Source organism: Rhea pennata, chromosome 4, assembly GCF_028389875.1.
Source record: "Rhea pennata isolate bPtePen1 chromosome 4, bPtePen1.pri, whole genome shotgun sequence".
Classification (NCBI taxonomy): Eukaryota; Metazoa; Chordata; class Aves; order Rheiformes; family Rheidae; genus Rhea; species Rhea pennata.
This window is the reverse complement of record NC_084666.1, coordinates 43,523,243-43,542,436: the sequence shown is the minus strand read 5'-3', so window position 1 is coordinate 43,542,436 and position 19,194 is coordinate 43,523,243. Positions and strand designations below refer to the sequence as shown.

The 19,194-nt window shown below is 35.1% G+C and overlaps 1 protein-coding gene across 2 annotated transcripts in view; it reads right to left on the bottom strand.

Annotated features, from left to right (window-relative positions):
* The window catches only part of FSTL5 (follistatin like 5), a 277,012-nt gene that overhangs the window by 55,042 nt on the left and 202,776 nt on the right, over positions 1-19,194 (bottom strand). For both annotated transcript variants that reach the window (XM_062574720.1, XM_062574718.1), the window contains exons 7-9: positions 16,101-16,221; positions 8,249-8,410; positions 5,830-5,964 (exon numbers count right to left, since the gene is read on the bottom strand). In XM_062574720.1, the coding sequence (XP_062430704.1) occupies positions 5,830-5,964; positions 8,249-8,410; positions 16,101-16,221 (418 nt within the window). The remainder of the gene's footprint in view (positions 1-5,829; positions 5,965-8,248; positions 8,411-16,100; positions 16,222-19,194) is intronic.

Here is a 19,194-nt window from a genome sequence, read left to right as displayed (position 1 = left end):
GCACAGTTCTTACAACCATAAATATTTTAGATGCTCCTGCTGCACGAATAGGATATACAGATCTATTCACGACGTACATGGTATATTTTTCGCTGAGTACAAAAGTCATAATACATTAAAATGAACGTTCTCAAAAGCTGTATAAGGAAGCATCAAGAGGCATCAGAAATACAGAGGTAGTTAATATTCATGTTTTCTATGTTAATCTAAGATGTTAATTAACACAGAAGAGATCAATATCTAGTGGGAATAGCCAAAAAAATCCTCCAAACCAAAAACATAATGATCGTAAGTAGTTTCCAGTTACATTACAGCATTCTCATGAAACATCTACTTTCAGCTTACGGCCAAGTTTTCTCAGACTAAAGAAGTCCTTCCAATAGAGATAAAAAAAAACCCCTACGAATTCTCAGGCAAAGGCCTGGCTGGGAAGGAGAACAAAGACCACATCATAAAATGTATGCACAACAGGGGGAAAATTAACGAGAGAACTGGGCTTGTCCAGCCTGGAGAAGAGAAGGCTTTGGAGGCACCTATCAGCCACCTTCCGGTACACAGGAGGAGGTCATCAAGACGACAGAGCCAGGCTGTTCACCAAGGGGTATTGCTGGAAAAAGCAAACAGGCTTTCACGCACACAGGCCTTTCCTTCAGGTCTGATACAGAAGCAGCATACTTCAAAGCCTGAAGAATAATTCCTTAAAGTGTCATTACTTAAACTGCATTTAAACACTTAGACCAGGGAAACCAACTACCTAGTGTCAGAGATGGTCTACATGATACATGAACAACTAAATAAATGCTATCTAAATTACCTAATAATTACTTTTACCTACAAACATTTTGACCAGTTTTTTATTCCTAGGTTTACAGGTTTTCCTTTAATATATATTTGTACTCTAAAGTTCTGCCTATTTTAAAAATGTGAGTTAAAAAACACGTTCCACTCACTAGAACAACAGCCTACATGACACACATTGTCACTGTGCAATCACAGTTATTTAATGACAACAAGACGATAAAGACACCAGTGACTCCTGGGTGTGAATCCACATCTTGCGAGGAATTGCTATGTAGCATTTAAGAGATGATTTTACTCTTCTGCTCCTATCCCTTGCTCCCTCATTTTGGTACAGCGCGTTCACTCTCTCCTCCGGTGCTCAAGTAGTCTCACTAACCCGTCCACTTTCACCTGCTGCTGCTCGTCTCCTCCATTTCTTCCCTATGTCAGTGGCTTCCGCTGGGAGCAACTTTCTTTTGCACCATCCTCAGGACTCTTTCACCTCAATTCTCTCAAGTCCTCCTCCTCCTCACCTAGCGTCCCTTAAATGCTACTTGGAGGCTCACTGGAGGAACCAAGAGCACATGAAGACTCCTCATTTTCATGTCAACAGCCCCAGGAGCAAAGGAAAAAAAAATACTTACATTGAGAGTCCCTTCGGCTCTGATAGTCCTAAAGACTGGGGCTACGGAGTGCAGATAGCATCTTCAGAAAGCTACAAAACTCTGAAGTCTCTACCCAATATCTAAATCACAGATTGTCTGCAGATTTTTTCTGTGTCCAGCCCTGGAGAAATTATTACTGTAGTTGCAGTACCTTCCAGTGATAACCTCCTCACATGAATCACCAATATCAAGTCCCAGACTGTGATGTAAAAATCTATCAGTAAAACGACTATAGCATTTTTAATATGAGAAAAAAAAAAACAATTTTTCCACCTAATGTCTGTTTCAGGAGTAGCTATAGTATATTAGCAGAAATATTTAAAGAAGAAAAACAAAAACATGTTTCTGTTTGCAATGGCAATAATGAAATATTTCAACCTAAATGGCTGACATTTGAACAACTGAACAGGATCTAATAATAGATAGTACCAGACATTTATCAGTAGAGCCTATAACAGATGTTTGGGGCAAGATAATACAAACTAACAATTTCCATCACAACTTCATGAATCTATTAAAATATATGCATGTATTTGGACACAGACGTTAAATGTGTCAAATTTCAGCTACAAATTGAGTTTACCGGCAAATTAATATTTACCCGAAGTTAAGTTATTTTAAAGAAAATTATTTAACTCCTCTCACCAGAGACTATGCCAAAATGAAAACATATTTTCAGAAGTCTTATTTTTAGTGCATATTGTAAAAAGTTTAGGTGCGAAGAGGAGGCCAAATCATTCTTGAGATTGTCGTCCTTATTAAAAGTCTTACCAATGCGTGACAAAAGAATTGTTCAGTGTTTAGCACTGGCATCTACTTAACAGCTTTATGGCAAGCCACTTTCACAGTGTTTTTCATTCATTTCAGTCTCAAATTACTATTTTGACGACAGATCTTTATCAAAGTATACTGACTTTTCTAGAGAACTGGAATGTGTCAAATTTCTATGCTAGTAACTAGAAACTTTAAAACACATAATGCCCTTGCTCTTCTAAGTCACATTTTGCACTCTATACTTTTATTTTTGCTACCAGTATCACACTTCCCACAGCTCAGTACAGATTTGCCCTTCATTCCACTATTTTCTTGTTTATATTAGACACACAAATATTAAATGTGAATATAACCAATGCTGTGAACTTTGAAAGGCTAATAATTTCATAACTTTATTAGTTATATGATTGAAGAAAAGCTATTTTTATCAATAATGGCACTGATTCTAATTTAGACAGAGATACTAAAAAATGTAGTATTTTCTCTGAGGACTTGTTTGCACTAGCAAGACTTACCCATCTCCAAAGAAAAGAGCTAACCATGTCTGTTCTGCCACATATATTACATTTTTCTCAAAACACAATGTTGAGTTTTACACACAACAAATTTATTGTGTTAAAAAGGAGACTCCACAGACACCTACTAAAAATTTAGGTTATTATGCAAACTAAAATTCATTGCCAAAAGTGTTCATATGCATATAAACAGTGGCTTGGATAAATGCAGATGTGAATATTCCCTTTGAATATTGCCTTTCCAGGAAATAAGATTCATACACTGGTAAAAACAGCATCATGTTTTAAATTATGTAGCCTATAAAATTACTGCCATGCTTAATGCAATGTGATTATAGTTATAATACTTTGGAGGTCCACTAAAAAAGCTACCAATACTTTCTCAAGAGCCAACCAGCTCACTAATCTGCAATGCTTTTATTTTGTGAAGAGTTTTACCCTGTGTGACATTTAAAAAGTAGATAAACTCAGATTAACTGACAAGCTAGTGAGAGTGACAAGCTGTTCTGCTTTCATCCTAAAGCAACACTCTATTATAAAATTTCCAGGATGGAGGCTTTTGTACTCCAATAAAAAGAAAAAAGAAAAAAAAAAGTCAACAAACAAAAAGACTGATTAAGGAAATAATTATGTCTGCTTTATTCCCTTAAAAGAGGTCAAAAGTAGAATTATTGGAAAAGAAAACCTATAGCAGGTACAGTTTATATTAGATCATATAAAAGCACATTTCCAATTTTAGCTAGGGAATATCCTTAGACCTAAATTTGTGGCCTCAACAGCAGGCATTAGATTATACTAGAGGACAGAAACACTGGAGAAAGGGGAGAAACAAAAGACCAAAGTCTCAACCAGGTAGTTTTACCTATGTCATTCTCTTTCCCAATCTTTAGTTTGGTCCATGAACCAGTGTTTTGAGAAGTACAAAAACATGCAGAATAGTGTTAACAATAAAGCTCTTATACTGTAATTTCAGTTTTCTAAAACTAGAAAGTTATCTTTCTAAAGAGACTTTTTTTTCTTAAACAGGAGCACAACAGCACTTCCAAAAAACATACAAGTACTTTCAATGTCTGCCAAAATTTGTACTCGTGAAGGTAGACTAATGTTGTGACGCTAATATTGACAGTAATTTTTCCTTTTCATTAGGATTTACCTTTGCATGCTTAGAAACGGGTTTTTGAACCAGAGTAAAGTAACCAGTAAACATCTTGTGCCTGTTGAATCTGTATTTTACTCATATAATGATGCCTCTATGTACTATGCCTGTATTTATAAATCCACCAATTTTTAGAAAACCATGTTCAGATACATAAGAACACAATGATAAAATGCCTCTCTTTGATATATGACATAGAACTTAGTGTAAATATATTTTCTAGGAATGAGAGTCTGTGTCTTCTGGATGAATTAACTTAGAAATAATTAGGCATATATTCTATCTTCCTTCATTTACATCTTTCATGCCACTGATGTTATCCTAATAGCTTCCACCTTCCTGCTAGTGGACCTGAAAGCTGTTGCTTGCATGGTAGGTGATGGTATGTTAAGTTAGATGTGAAGTTAGATGTGAAGTTAGATGTGAAGTTAGATGATCCAAAATTCTTGCATCATACTGTAAGTCCTGAAAGCAGTATTTCGCATAGGTGTAGCAATTCCTGTTGGAGCACAATCACTGTAGGTCAGGTCTAAAATAATAGCTACATGGAATCTCAACAGTTAAATACAACTGTTTTGTTAAGACCAAACAATTCTCCTCAGACAAATTCCAGTTTTTCAAGGGCTTGTAACTTGGTAACAGTCACACCATTTTTTTTTCCAGACTGCTAAAGACACAAGGAGGTGACACAGCCACTTCATACCACCAGATTACTAGAATTTCAAAATGATCAAAACAACTTATTTATCCTCAGTTGCCTTCCCAGAATGTCTGAGCAACCATTTTCATGACACTCTAAAAAAATATGCTAAGACTTTTGAAATGACAGCTATAACTAGTGTTACTCAAAGTAGCTATGTAAATATATTCACCTTCAGGTTATAAAATTTTCCTGCATGGAAGATTTCCTTGCAAATATTTAAAGCCTAATAAACCTATATGTAACTGAAGTCAGTGTCTTATGATAGAAAGTGTCAGACAGACTCGCAGTGATACTAATTCTGCTTGTAGTATCTTCTGAACAATCGTCATTGTCAAATAAGCTTCCAGATAAATAGGAATCCCTGAGGTTAATGCAATCAGACTTGCTAGTAAAATAACTATCATTTTACTAGATCTATTTCCAATGAATATATGTAGCATTCATTAAAATAACAGATTTCTTTTTAATAAAAAAGTTGAAGTATAAACTCAAGAACGGAGTTTTCTACGCAGAGGAGAGAAAAAGGAGTGGAAAGACAGACAAGTAAACAGGGTGCATCAGCCCCACTACTGTCCGACAAAGAATAAAGACGACCATTTAGGGTGGTAGTATATGCATTTCTTTGACAAGCGGAACTCCCAGCCTAGCAAGCGAATGACAGCACTGCTGCTCCACCTTCCTGGAGAACTGCAGTTATCAAGGGCAAAAGACTGCAGGGGCTGGCTGATCTGGAAGTGTTGGAGCACTCCAGCACCTGAGATCAAGTCCTGTGACGACTCATCTCACAAGCGCCAGGGTTTGACCCTTGATACGTCAAGACCACAGAGGAAGAAAAACTGCAAAAGGTCTTTCTGTTCTATTTCCCACCCACTCCAAAGACCACACCAGGAGTATTGCTCTGCCTCATTTAGGGATTCAGTTCCCTTTTTCCCTTCATATTCCCTTCACATCTGACAAACCTTTCATGAGGAAATGATACAAATTGCCACACTAATGTGGAAAATATGTCAATTCACAGTCTGAATCAGAGATTTCATTTCACTCCTAGATATATTTCCGATTATGCACTCTTCCTCCAAAGACTCTTGGACACCATTACTTAAATCAGCTTCTTTAATCAGCTATCTAGATACAGTCATTTTAATTTAGTTAATGTTTCGTGCTAATTTTAAAACCAATTTTCTTTTAATGTTAAGCAAGCGTTACATGTATATTTATATTTCTCAGAATACTTACGGGTCTTTCGAGCAGAATCTTCCACAAAAAGAGAAGAAATGTCTTCATCTACCCCTGCTTCATTCTTTGCAATACAAGTATATGCTCCTGTATCTTCATAGCGCACATTGCTAATGTGAACCTCACTGCCATTTGCTGAAAGGAGAGGAAAAATTCAGCATGCGAACAAAAACTTTAAGTTTTGCTACAGAGCTTTCAGATTATATATTCAGAAAGCTTCCTCAGCTCATGCTAATTAAGCCATTTTCCTTCCTGAATTTGTAACTTGGAGGCATGCCAAACGACTCCTAAAGTATTCAATGGGTTAGAGAAGTACATATACTATTATTCAGCTCACAGATAACAGGAACACCTCAGCTGATTTTGCAATTTGGAGCCAAATATCAATCTGGCTTTTTATACCTGTTTAAATGATAATGTACATCTTTAAAATCAGCATACCTACTCCCACAGGAAGATACTATGTTTTCATTAGGCTGCATTTGATCATTTTACACTTTATCATTGGCTTTACACAAAATAACTAGGGTTTCCATGGAACCTAATGGTCTAAATTTTTAACACAACTAATAATTTTAATATAATTATTTGTTTCTAGCAACCATAGGCAGTTGTTTTTGTTTTCAGATGAATGTTATGCAAAAAAAGAAAAGCAGGCCCGTTGGAATTTAATATCGAGGTCAATGCAGGAGTCTACAGAAACTACTGCCTGAAATAATTTCAGAAGTATTTTCAGACAAATCTCTGGCAAAATAAACATAGGTGGTTTGTGAACATGAAAAAAAAAAATGAGTATTTGCATACAAATGAGAAGTTGTATGTCCAGTGGAGTAGGAATGTCAACAAACAGTCCAGTTCTCACAGGCAGAAGACTTTTAAATAATGCAATGTGAATACTGATGTGAACTCACTGCAGCTGAAGCATAGCATACTTGTTCAACTGTAAAATCTGTACTTTGAAAACTAGACTTGGAAATTATTTAATTTAGGTATTCTACTACATGGACTAAGACACTGAATTGTGGTGTAATACTCATCTTAGACCATCTTGTGCCTGAAGCTAGTGCATAAATAGTTTAACTCTGGGAATTGGACAGAAAAAAAACCCTCAAAGCAAATGCAGTGACATTGTCAAATGTTATTCAAATAAATATATTCAAGAAAATGGAATTAGATGCATTTTGCTTAGAGAAGAATCATTCTTATTTATTTATCAGTAATATCTAACACAGAGGCTAGAAAAAAACCTGTTCACTCGGTCCCTATGATAAAAATCAGCAGAAGGCATCTATGGGAAAGGAGTCCACTGGAGGCTGATGCTCTCATAGAAGAAAATGATTCTGTGAGGCAATTGCTCACGTACATCTGGGAGAGGGCCATGAAAGAATAAATCTATAACAAAGGCAAGACTCTGTCTTCACAGAAGCAGCTGTTGTCCACCTGTCCCACTGTTTCTCATTCTGCAGTCTCATTTCTGGTCTTTTCTGTTCATTTCTAATGCATGCCCTATCTTTGCACACAAAGAAGAAAAGATTGAGAAAGAAAATGGGCAGCGCAAGACCTTTTTCTACAGTTGATTAGAAGATCATCAGTGTGACAGCAGGAAGCAAGAAAACCTCAAGCTGGGCAGGATGCCAAGGTGGGCAAATTCACCAAATTCACCTAGGTCTAAAGATCTACAGAATCTCTCTGACTGGCCTTTATTGTTGTTTAAAGGTTTGGCTTTCCTTTAAGGTTGGGGGGGGGTGTTGTTTTTTTTTGTTTTGTTTTGTTTTGTTTTGGCGCAGTGCCCTTGCATCTCCCCTGTAGATCTCCTGAGACTCCTTAGATAACAGCAAACCTATTTCAGATATTTCTCCTCCTGTTCTTTACCACCAGGTCCCTAACTCTCATTTAAATTCTCATGAGTTTAGAAACTATATTTTTTTGTTTTCATTTGAACTGCAGTAAAGGTGATCTTTGATCCACGTTCTGGTCTAAATTTATATCTTGTCTCAGGAAAAATAACTGCATTAGTACCACTTCAATAGAAAAAAAGTCTTCATTACAGATGCAAATATTGTTTTCTAATAAATAAAGCATAAATAGAAGCATAATATATTAATATAGTTGTAGTGACAAATAATAATACTGTAGTTTGGACAGAGTCTTGGACTGCTTAGTGCACTAGGAAACTGCACATTTTTGAATAGAGAATAGCATACTGGAATTTACTGGTAATCCTGCCAATAAATACTACCAATAGTCCAGTAAAGAGAAAGTAGAGATGATGTGTTTTGAGGAATAACTTGAATATGTCTCCTGACGTGTTTAGACTTCAACCCTTGGTTAAAACTGTGTAAGAGGGAGATGTGCTACAGAAAGGATACAACGATAAAGCACTCCCAACCTGTAGAAAATAATAAATATGCCCCTTTACCTTGAAGAGTTAGCTGTTTGGATAACTTGGGAGTGATATCAATTCCATTCTTCAGCCAGCCAAGTTGTGGGTTGGGAATACCTTCAGCGTGGCACCGAAGGCTAGCTGTCACACCCGGCTCCCTTGCCTGGCTCTCTGGGTAGACTCGAATGACTGGTGGAACTAGAGGCAGAAAACAATTATCATTCAGTGCAGAAGAATGTTAACTTCCCCTAAGAAAACAAATTATAAGCAACTCTGAAGATTCCTGCAGCTATATATAACAGCATTGCAACACACTGATGTGGCATCAGTCATATATTCAGCAACAATTAACACTGAACTATGTCAAAATAAGTTTATGAAGAAGAAAGAATGTTCTGTAAGAAGTACCTTTTTTCACTGCCTGTAGTATCAACAGCTTGCATTCTAATTCTGTAGTTCTGCAGTTTAGTAGAGATTGCTATTTTTTCTTACATTTCTTTATTTAAAAAAAGTGAGTACTGTAGAATGTACCAGGACTTTCCACTAAGTAATAATGCGATATATAGAGATTAGAATAGTCCATTTTTACAAACCTTTTATTTTTAACACCTCCACCTTTTTTTGCTCTCCAAAACATCTATTAGCAATCCCCACTACCCATATAACTAATGTAATCTGGTTTATAATACTTATCACTATCTTTAATTACATTAAATGACACTATTCTGAAGTGATGTAAAATCTCAAGCTCCTAGATTACACATATTAACATGTCTACTTGGAATTTCTTATGCCTACTGAAAATACTCCTTAATACTTTTATAAAATGTATGGAATGAGTGTTAGATATATGCTACTGGACTATGGGGACATTTGGATCACCTATTTTTCTAGCAATTGTAATTAATAACATAGTCCTAGAATGAAAGACTACCCATTTGACTGTAATAAAAATATTCATTTATTATGTCATATAGATTACTTGATATCATATTTCTTGCCCATTAGGCCAATCAACAGAATGATAAACTGAATTATTAATCTTAATCAGCACAGATATACAAGTATATGTAGCCATTTTGGAAAATTAAACTCATATTGTATGCTTTACACATATGACTGGATAGCTGTGGATTTTATCACACTATCTGAATTTGAGGATGAAATCAGATAAATTAATTTTATTCAAGTGATGGTGCTAAGGCATCTGGCTTGAATAATTTCTTTTTGAACTTTAGTGGTATATAGGGCAGAATAGTCTTCTGAGTTTCACTGTTAGCAAAAAATAATGGTCACTTTCTCAACTGTTGTAAGCAAGTTACTACTCATGCTTATCAACTAAGTCTGCTGTATTTTGTAGCAGTAATGGTAGAGAGGGGGGATATGATTGGAGTGTGCTGAGCATACTCCTATTAATAATCAGTGATTGTCTTGCTATTTAGATTTTTTACATGAATAATTGTTAACCTTATTTTTAATTACATATAGATAGAACTATTTTGAGGGTGTTTCTAAAAGAAAAAAAAATATAACAAAGGTTAAAGACATATATTTCCCAATCTGCAAAGTTTTATTTAATACAGTTATAAAAATGTGAAATACTTAGCTGTCGCAAACCGCAGCGGGATAGAGGATGCAGTATCCATTGATAACGAAAAACGGTAACAAACTCAAAAACTAACTGTGACTATTTCAGCAAGAGTTTAAATATTTTCAAATGCTATCCAACTGTTTACAAGAAACGTCTCAGCATGCTGTCCTATTAGAGCATAGAAATGCCTCAGATTTCTACATTGTAAGAAATGCACAAACGTACTGCATCTCAGGATGTGAAAATAGGAGATTTCAGGGATATTTTTTAAAAAATAAAGATCATCTTTTCAAATAATATACATGGAATAGTACACATAATCCCTACATGCAAAATACAAAAATACATGAAAAGAGCATGGAAGATGAAAAACGTGAGAATCGTGAGCGCTAGTTGCTTAGACTACCAGCTGAGAGCATGGGCAGATAAAAACTAGGGATTTAAGGTTTCCATCTGGCTTCTGGAATTTGTTTTATGGGCACAGACCTCTCTACTTCTGTTCATCTCAAGCCTGCCGTTCCCGTTTCTGTTCTTCTCCACCTCTTCCCAGCTGTGTCCTTTCCCATGCCACTGGTGCGTGTCGCTCTGAGATATGCCTTCCCCACTGCGTTCCTGAGCGAGCCCCACTCAGGACCACACGCTCAGGTGGCCTGAGCCTCTTTCAGCACCCCACCCCCCGGTCCAACTCCAATTCCCTCCCGAGAGACCATTTTTTTGAGCATTTCTCAACATAAGGTTGATCCTTTAGTGATCTGCCCTCTGCTGCGGATTTCCCTCTGCATCAAAACCAAACGGTTTCTTTTTCCTTCTTGTTTGGACACCCTTACAGAGAGTACTCCTGTCATTTCTTGCTCCCATGCCCAGTCCGCAATATCTCAGCAACACAGACCACTTCCAGGTCTAATTGTAAGGCACTGCCCGTCATTGCACACCTATTACCTGTGATGGAATATTCTCTTTGCATATGAAATCTGCCACACCTGATAAACTTCTACTCAGTGTCAACAGAAAATTCTGAATGTCAAATTTTGCAGAATTTTCAATGACTGGAAAAAGATACATATTAGTTTAGTTTGGGAAAAACAGTGTATTTTCCCTCAACTTCATTCTCAGAAACCCCTAGATGATTTAGCTGCAAATTAAATAGATATTTTAGGCAAATATCCAGTACAGAATATTTCAGCCTGAAGGGTTTAAATTACACAAAGTTATAAGCAACTGAGAGCAGTATTTTATAATGAAGAGCATCAGTCTGTCATGACTCCAGCTGTTGCTCCTGTTTTTGTTTACTTCCCAAATCAGACTGTACATGCTAACCACATCACTTTAATAATTCTGCGCTTTTGGCAAAAGCTGTTATTTTACAAGGCCTCAAACACCACTGGGAATATACACAGCCTGGAAACAGAAACCTGAACTTCAATAGAGGAAGTTTACAATCCCTCTTGAAGGAAACCGATAGATACATGTTGCCTTTAAAATACATACTCCTGCCTATGAAGGATGAGTTACACATCCTTCTTTACTAGCAGTCAAACCACACTGTAGGTGCCAAAGATGTAGTAGATGCAGGCATCTGCTGTAGGCAGATGATAGGTTTTTGGCCACTTTTATCCTTAGCAGTTTTCTAAGAAAATAAATAAGAAAAAAAAAACCACATTCTAACTAAAACAAAAACAAGCAACAGCATAAAAATTCTGCTTCAGAAGATGCTGTTGTTGCTAAATTAATCACTCAAAGGCCAGGAAACGTGAAGGTCAAAATAACCCTGAAGGTATGGCTGATTTTTCTTTTATTAGTCCACCTTTCTGGAGTAGGTGCTATTTCCTTCGGTGACATTTTCCCAGCCACAGAGGTACCCCTATGACACTAAAGCTATGGCACAGATAATGAACTCCCTGAGCTGTAACAATAGTCTTCACTTCTTGCCCTATTTTTTTGCCCTCCATTTATTCCCATCTCCAACTTTCTTCACCAAATCTGTGTCTGATTGGTTATCTACACAACTAAAAAGGTTCTTCAATATTTGTCTTGCATTTAAATTTTTGATCTCGTATCATCCTGAAGGCAACCTGCAATACGTCCTCAATAACTGTGCAACTGAGGCATGCAGACTATCAAAATATTAGTTTAGTACTAGCTAAGTCTCAAAAATGAATTTGATATGTCTGTGCTTCTCACCTCTTTCGATTTACTTCACTCACTTTTTTTTTTTTTTTTTTTTTTGTGTAACTGAGCATAAATATTCACAGAAAGCAAATTTTAAGTATGGAAGAACAGTGATTGTTAATGTTGAATTTTAAAGAGGTACGTTCTGGTACCTTAACCAAAAGCAGTCTACTCCATACGAGAGCGATCACCACATGGGTGAAAAACGTTGGGAGGGGCAGGCAGGTTCCATGACTGTATTTAGCAGAGCCTTGCATAACACATAACCAGCTGAAGCAAAGAGCTGCCCATCCTACATCCCTCATCATTCAGCTCAACAAGCCATGTGAGAATACTGGCTCCAAATATGATGAATATATATAACTATTCAATGCAGCTTACAATTGCTGTAAAAATCCCTGAAGACTTCTTCAATCATATCTAATGGGAAAAAATTTATGAGAGAAAAATAGTCTCTTTGAGCTGTCTGGAACCCACAGAGAATGTATCCATTTAAGAAAGATATATATAACATATATAGTCTAAATAGGTTCTTCTAACGCTCCATATGATAACTTTTCTTTTTGATTAAACTGAGATATTTTGCTTGGAAAGACAAAGGTGTTAAACAATTTCTCAGACACTATAAATCACTGATTTATATCTGGCTAAGGATCTGGACTCATTTTTCTTTGCCTTGAGGTACTAAAAAAAAATCTCTTTTTTTTTAATAGACCTTTTGTCTGAGAACCAAGACAGGGAAAACTCTTGTCATCGCCCTGCACTGAAATTTCCTTGCTAATCAATGTAAAAACACAGGGTGAAGGAGATAAACATTACTACATAATCAAAAAGAAAAAAAAATCACATTAGTGTTATATTAAGCTAACTTGTCCCATATACAATAAATTCCTATTGCTTGTATAGCAGGTTTGAATTTGAAAATTCTACTCTTTTTTGTAATATAACTGATTATATTTTTTGTCCAAAAACACCTTACCAAAAGTAAAATTCCTCAAGTTCACACTTTGAAAAGTTTAGGTTTTGACATCTATACACATTCCATTCGTAAAATTGAAAAACTGAGCTATAAATAATTATTTTAACTAATTTAGGTATTGTGACTGTGACTATTCTTGTTATCAATAAGATTAACATCCCTGGGTATGTAGAGCATCGATCCATAACTTGGTAAGCACTGAACGAATGCAAGAGGCCAATCTTGATAAAGCATTTCAGCTTTTCCAATAGCAATTTTCAAGGCTCTTGTATTTCAGATGCAGAAGACTAAAACTTCTGTTTGCGCAAACTGTTCTGGTGATATAATATTTAGGTAATCCTAAGACCATAACAATAAACAGTAAATACTCTTAACAATGATCTTTTAATACTTCCAATTAACATAAGCAATATAGTCCAGCCATAAGGGGAAAAAAAAATCTCATTTTATTATTCAAACTATTCTTTTTTTTCCCCAACTGAAATGATGTATAAATTTCTGCTGTCCCATATAGCTGAATAATTATTACATAAAGTGGTTAATTGAATATATTAATACCTTGAAACAGCATTTTAGAGAGTAGTAACTCCCTGCTAGTAAAAGGACCAATATTACAAGAATATTTGTTACAACTGTTTTGCTCTGGCCATAGTTCAAAGAACTCTGCCAGCATCCACACGTAACCTCTTGAGCGGTTGCTGTGGAAAAAAAATCAGAGGCTAACAAGCAAGCATGAGGGAAATAACACAAATGCTACTCAAGTACAGATGACTCACCTTGGCATTTATATTGATCTATTTGCATTGTTTGCTTTTTCAGTAAAGGATTTTAAAGACAAATTATGGGGTGGATATTATAAATATTTTATGGGAGAGTGAACTCCATACCTCCTCTTTGTCTTTAATAGTATTAAAACCATTAAACATGCCCATCATCATCTGAGAACAGACCTCCTAATTCAAGGATTTTATGCTACATGATGTCAACAACAGTAAAGGAGAAAACCCTGGCAGCATGAATTGTAATGTCACAGATATTTGGAGAGGAGAAAAGAAAACAAAACAAAGCAAAAAAAGCAGACTCTCTCTCTTACTGGTATGACCATTTCATTATTGAAAAGAAAATTTTGAGGAAAAAATGGCTTCTGGTGGAATTGAAGACTCAGCAAGAAACCATTTCAAGAATTAAGAAGACCAGCTCATTTTAGATTTGGCAGAGGGCATCCTGAAGACTTTCTACACTGACTAGTATTTTCAGAGTTCAACCAAACAACATTTGGTTACTTCTCTTAAGTACGTCTGAAAGTGTCAGTCCCTCTTGGATGAGATAAATGCATGTCTGCATTTAAATGCATAAATGCATGTGTGCTGATAAACCCTTTGGAAACTATATTCTGTATATAGACTTATAAAGAAGCTCATTATGAGTTTAGATTAGAGGTTCCAGTGTGATGCCTATGTTTTGTACATAAGTAGGTAAACTATGAATTAGCCTCATTACTTAGTCCTCAACACTTAGTAAAAGTTTTTGTACGTAGGCACTGTAATTCAGCTCAGTTGTAACAGATCCACCACCCTCAAAATAGAAATGTTTACAAAACCATACATTCACAAAATTATACACTTGGAAGGTGTCAAGTGTTATATAAAATGTCAATATTATCATTGTTTACATTATTTAGTGAAGCAATTACTCCTGCACCATCATAGCTTTGTATTGCTTGGTCTTTTTATAGTTTGTATTAAAAACGATTAAATACCAATTTATTACAATAGTCCCTTACAGATTGCTGATATAGAATTATGGAATTTTCTAACCATAAAACATGTATTTTTACAGTGCTGATTATCTGTATTGCTCAATGATCCCCATGGAAGCTCATCACTGAACACGGCAATTCAATATTGTAGACTAAAAATATGTTCTAAACAGTTTAAGCTTAAAGTTAAAATATACATATATGTAAAATATTTGCAAAGTATTTGATGAAAATTATATAAATATTGTTTCTAAGCAAATACAGATTTATACAAACGTACATGAAGAAAGAGCTTAAAAACTAATTGCACTATTTTCACAGAACCCTCACATTAGATTTTGAGACCAATGAAGCCTCATAATCTCATTAACCTTTATCTGACTCTTCTGTTAATACAAGTGTCATCTTATTAATTCATCATTATCACGGCTATAAGTACTAACCATCACGCCTGTGCTTAGGAAGATCGCTGCTTCAATGTACAGATATAAACTATGGATGACCCACTCGTTTGACTAGAACTTTAATTTAAATGTTTTGGACTTTATCTATCTACAATATGCACACTCTGAACAGCACACAATCCTGTTAATCTAAAGGACTCCTATCTCCTTTACCCCATTCCCCAGAAAAGCAACATCCAAAATCCTGCGGGAAGAGGTACCACTCTAGTGCTGACTTATGAAACACCAGCTCTCTGAGTAGAACAAATATGGACCAGGCGAGTTGTCTAGGCAGCTATAAATGACTGAATGATATAGAGGAGCAGCAGTCAAGCCTGACTTTTCAATCCATCATCAATTCCAAATAGATTTTAGAGTACTGTATCTTTTTAATATATACTATATTTGTGTATTAAATATAATACATGTAATTATATAGAATATACATTCCATATTTACTCTATTATATATAATTACACATAATTATTATATTACATATACTCTGTTATCTATTATATACTTATGTATAAATATATATTACATTGAATTAAATACGTTTTTAACACAAGAGATGTACATATTATACTTTTCTCAGTGTGTTCTTCAGCACTACTAAATTGGCACTCAAAACTTTATTTTTAATAAAAAAATGTTTTACAGACAATAACTGTTCATCATGCACATAAGTGCATAAGTTCACTGTCCAGAACAACTAATCTTACTTCTTCTAATAAGTATTACTCATACAGGAGTACTAAATGAAAACGGTTCTTTTTTTTTTGTTTTGCAAGCTCATTTATAGAAGAATGAGAAAAATTAATTACATCTTCTTTTCTTTTGATCTGTAACACAATACTGAAAAGTAAAACAAGAGCAACAACAAAGCTACTTAGCAAAATCCAAATCCAAGTCTCTTATGATTTGGTAATTAGAACAACCTTCCTTACCATTCACTTGGAGAAAATGAGTTTGATAGAGCTTATCATAGCCATCAGCATAGCAGGTATAATTTCCCATATGAGTTGTGGTAACTTTAGTAATGTACAAGGACCCATCGTCTCCAAAGTCCTACAGGGAAAGATTAAAAACAAGGTTATCATAATTACTTCAGTATCTGTACAATGATTATACTCTGTATCTTGGCAACAAAGTTGTGATGCAAATATCAATCACCACAGACATTAAACCAGAATAGCTGACAATAAACTGTAACGCAGATATTTTCCCGAACAGCTGAAGTGTTTAATCTTGACTAACTAATCTTTAATCTTTTGTCTACAAAAGAAAATATAAATTTTATTTTAATGATGCATTAAACCCAGAACCGGTAATAAGGTGTTTGTTTGTTTTGGTATGGTTTGGTTTGTTTTTTTTTAGCTCTGATAGTTATTTGCAGAAGAAAGGCTTGCATTTGATTAGACAGAAAAGTTAAACCTCACCGCATTTTAACATGGTAAGTAACATTTTGTGAAAGTGTGGTCATTCTTTGAAATGAAGAGATATCCGGAAAAGAAAAACTGCTCATTTTATTTCATGTTCGAGTAAATATTTTTAACTTTACCTTCCAAAAATCTTTGATTCCAGTAGATTAGAGCAGAAAACTTTACTCTCAAGTGCAATTCTCAAATATCTTTTTTTGTATAATATAATTTTACATTTACAACAGTAAATTTAAAACAATATTTATTTAAATTATTGTAAAGATGCATGGAATAATTATTGAATGTGCTTTATTTTTCCTTATGCTATTTTTTTCATGTCTTCAAGGACTACTCTAAAATAATTGTCCTAATCCAATCTAGATTCTTCCATTCTATGCTCCACAGATTCTACAGTTTATACTAACCACGCTAGTTGTTTTTCTACATTATTTTACATAATTTACTTTTTCAATTACACTTCTTGATAACTTGTTTCCTTTCAGATTTACTTAGTTATCTTTGTACAGTTATATATGCAGTATATTTTCATAAAACAGAGGTTAAATTATTTTGAACAACAATATAAAATAAAAAAGTTAAAATATGAAAAATGTTTTTCAACCTAGTAGATAGTTTGTGCTGTGATATCTTTAATTCAGAAATTAAAGTGGAAAAACTATAATTAAAAAATGGAACTTTTAGTCACTTTCATTTTTATACTTGGAAGAGGTACACTGGGTCATATTAGTCAGACCCTGTTATTGAAGGGAACTATGCTAAATAATCATATGCATAATGTTTTCATAATCTGTCATAAACAGTTACTTTTCTTCTGCTAAAAAGCTGTTTCAAAACTTCTCAATATCCTTATGAATACAGTGGAGCTTTCTTTTTATTTTTATCCTAAACTTATTCATGGTCAGCTTATACCCATTTTTTTGCTCCTTAACATAAACAGCCTTTTAAGTATGCTTAAAAATCTTTAAATTACTTAAATATCCTTTCCTTGTGATTTACCACGGGATACAAAGCTAAAACACACACACACGTATTGCAGTACATAACATTGATACACATTCATACACAGAGGCATACACAGGCTTGCACAGAGCCCAATTATCCAACAGGTCTCTGATTCACTAGAACAGCGACAATCGCCAAGTTAAAAATACCTACATATCTCATTACAGTCAGTGATTCATTACTTTTGTAAACTTGAATTTCTGCACGAGGGTGCACAGCCCCACTTCTGTTGCTTTTGCATCAGCTGAGTGGTGGAACAGGGATAGCCATGGGATGCAAGCGACTTACTGAGAACTATCCAGGGGAAAACCATTTTCTGCTGCATAAAATCAATAGTGCTGACTACAGTACAAAGTGTCCTGCCACAATACAGAAAATGTGAGAGAGCAAGTGTAATACAGTTCCCCTCAGAAGCTCAGATGATGCATGATTTCCAGGGTATTCAAATTTGTAATAAAGAGGGGAGGAAAAGAAAAAACATTGAAAGAAATGAACTTTGTCCTAACAAACTTCCACATCCTTCAGGGTGCCACCTTAAGACAGAGTTCATTCTTTATCCATAGAGAAATGGGAGTAACATTTTAAAAGGGAAAGTCAAGCTCTTGGAAGGAAGTTTCTGTAAGATGCTGCAATGGCAGGTTGAAAGTGTCTATGGGATGAAAAACTATCCAAGCATCTACTTTATTTAACGATGAGTACGACTGCCATCATAACCACCGGCGAGAGGGTAAGAGTTCTGCTACAGTGTACCGGTAGGCTCTGCCAACTAGATTAAACAGATTCCACGGCTCACACCTTCTCCTCACTCCATTTATACCAGTCTTCCAAGGCCCCATCTGTTCTTCAGAAATTAATCCTCTTGCTTCTGTATTTATTGAGTCAGTTCTAGATTGAGCAATTTCAACACATTTAATCTATCAAAATATTCTCTTCTCCTTGTGATATTTTTGTTAATTTTAAATGAAGGTAGAAGTGGAAAAACAGTTAAACGTGTTGGTCTTATCAGTTGTCTGTTGACAGCTGTTTGTCAAGTAGGAGATCCACTTAACGTTTTCACAAAATACCTTTTTTTTGTTCATTGTGGTTCCTCCTGCTACACCACACAGGGGTTTGTTCTGATGCTGTGCCTTTATATTTATATAATTCTTCTATGTACCTTATTAAATTCAACTCAGTCTTCATTTTCTATACTTTCAATCTGAGTTTCAGGGCTTTGAACACTAGGCTTTAATAAGTCATCTCCTCATAAACTTTTTAACTTTCTCTGTAAATTTTGCATGCCTATCTTTTCTTTATGGAACTGAATTTACCTGAATCCTTACTTTTTCTCCTGAAATTCATAGAAGAAAAAATCTATCAGAGGTTTTTAAATACAGACAGCTATAGATTGTTGATCAGGAAGTCTGTAAACTGCATGCTAAAACAATTTGGGTAAATATCACTATATGCTGGCTTCTTCTTGCATTCCTTTGAACTCTGCCACAGAAAACACGGGTCTAGGTGAACTGGTACAACGTAACTATGCTTACATGCTTTTAGATCTCACTGATCACTTCCAAATTTATTGGAATCTTTTTTCTTCAGTCCCACTGAATTA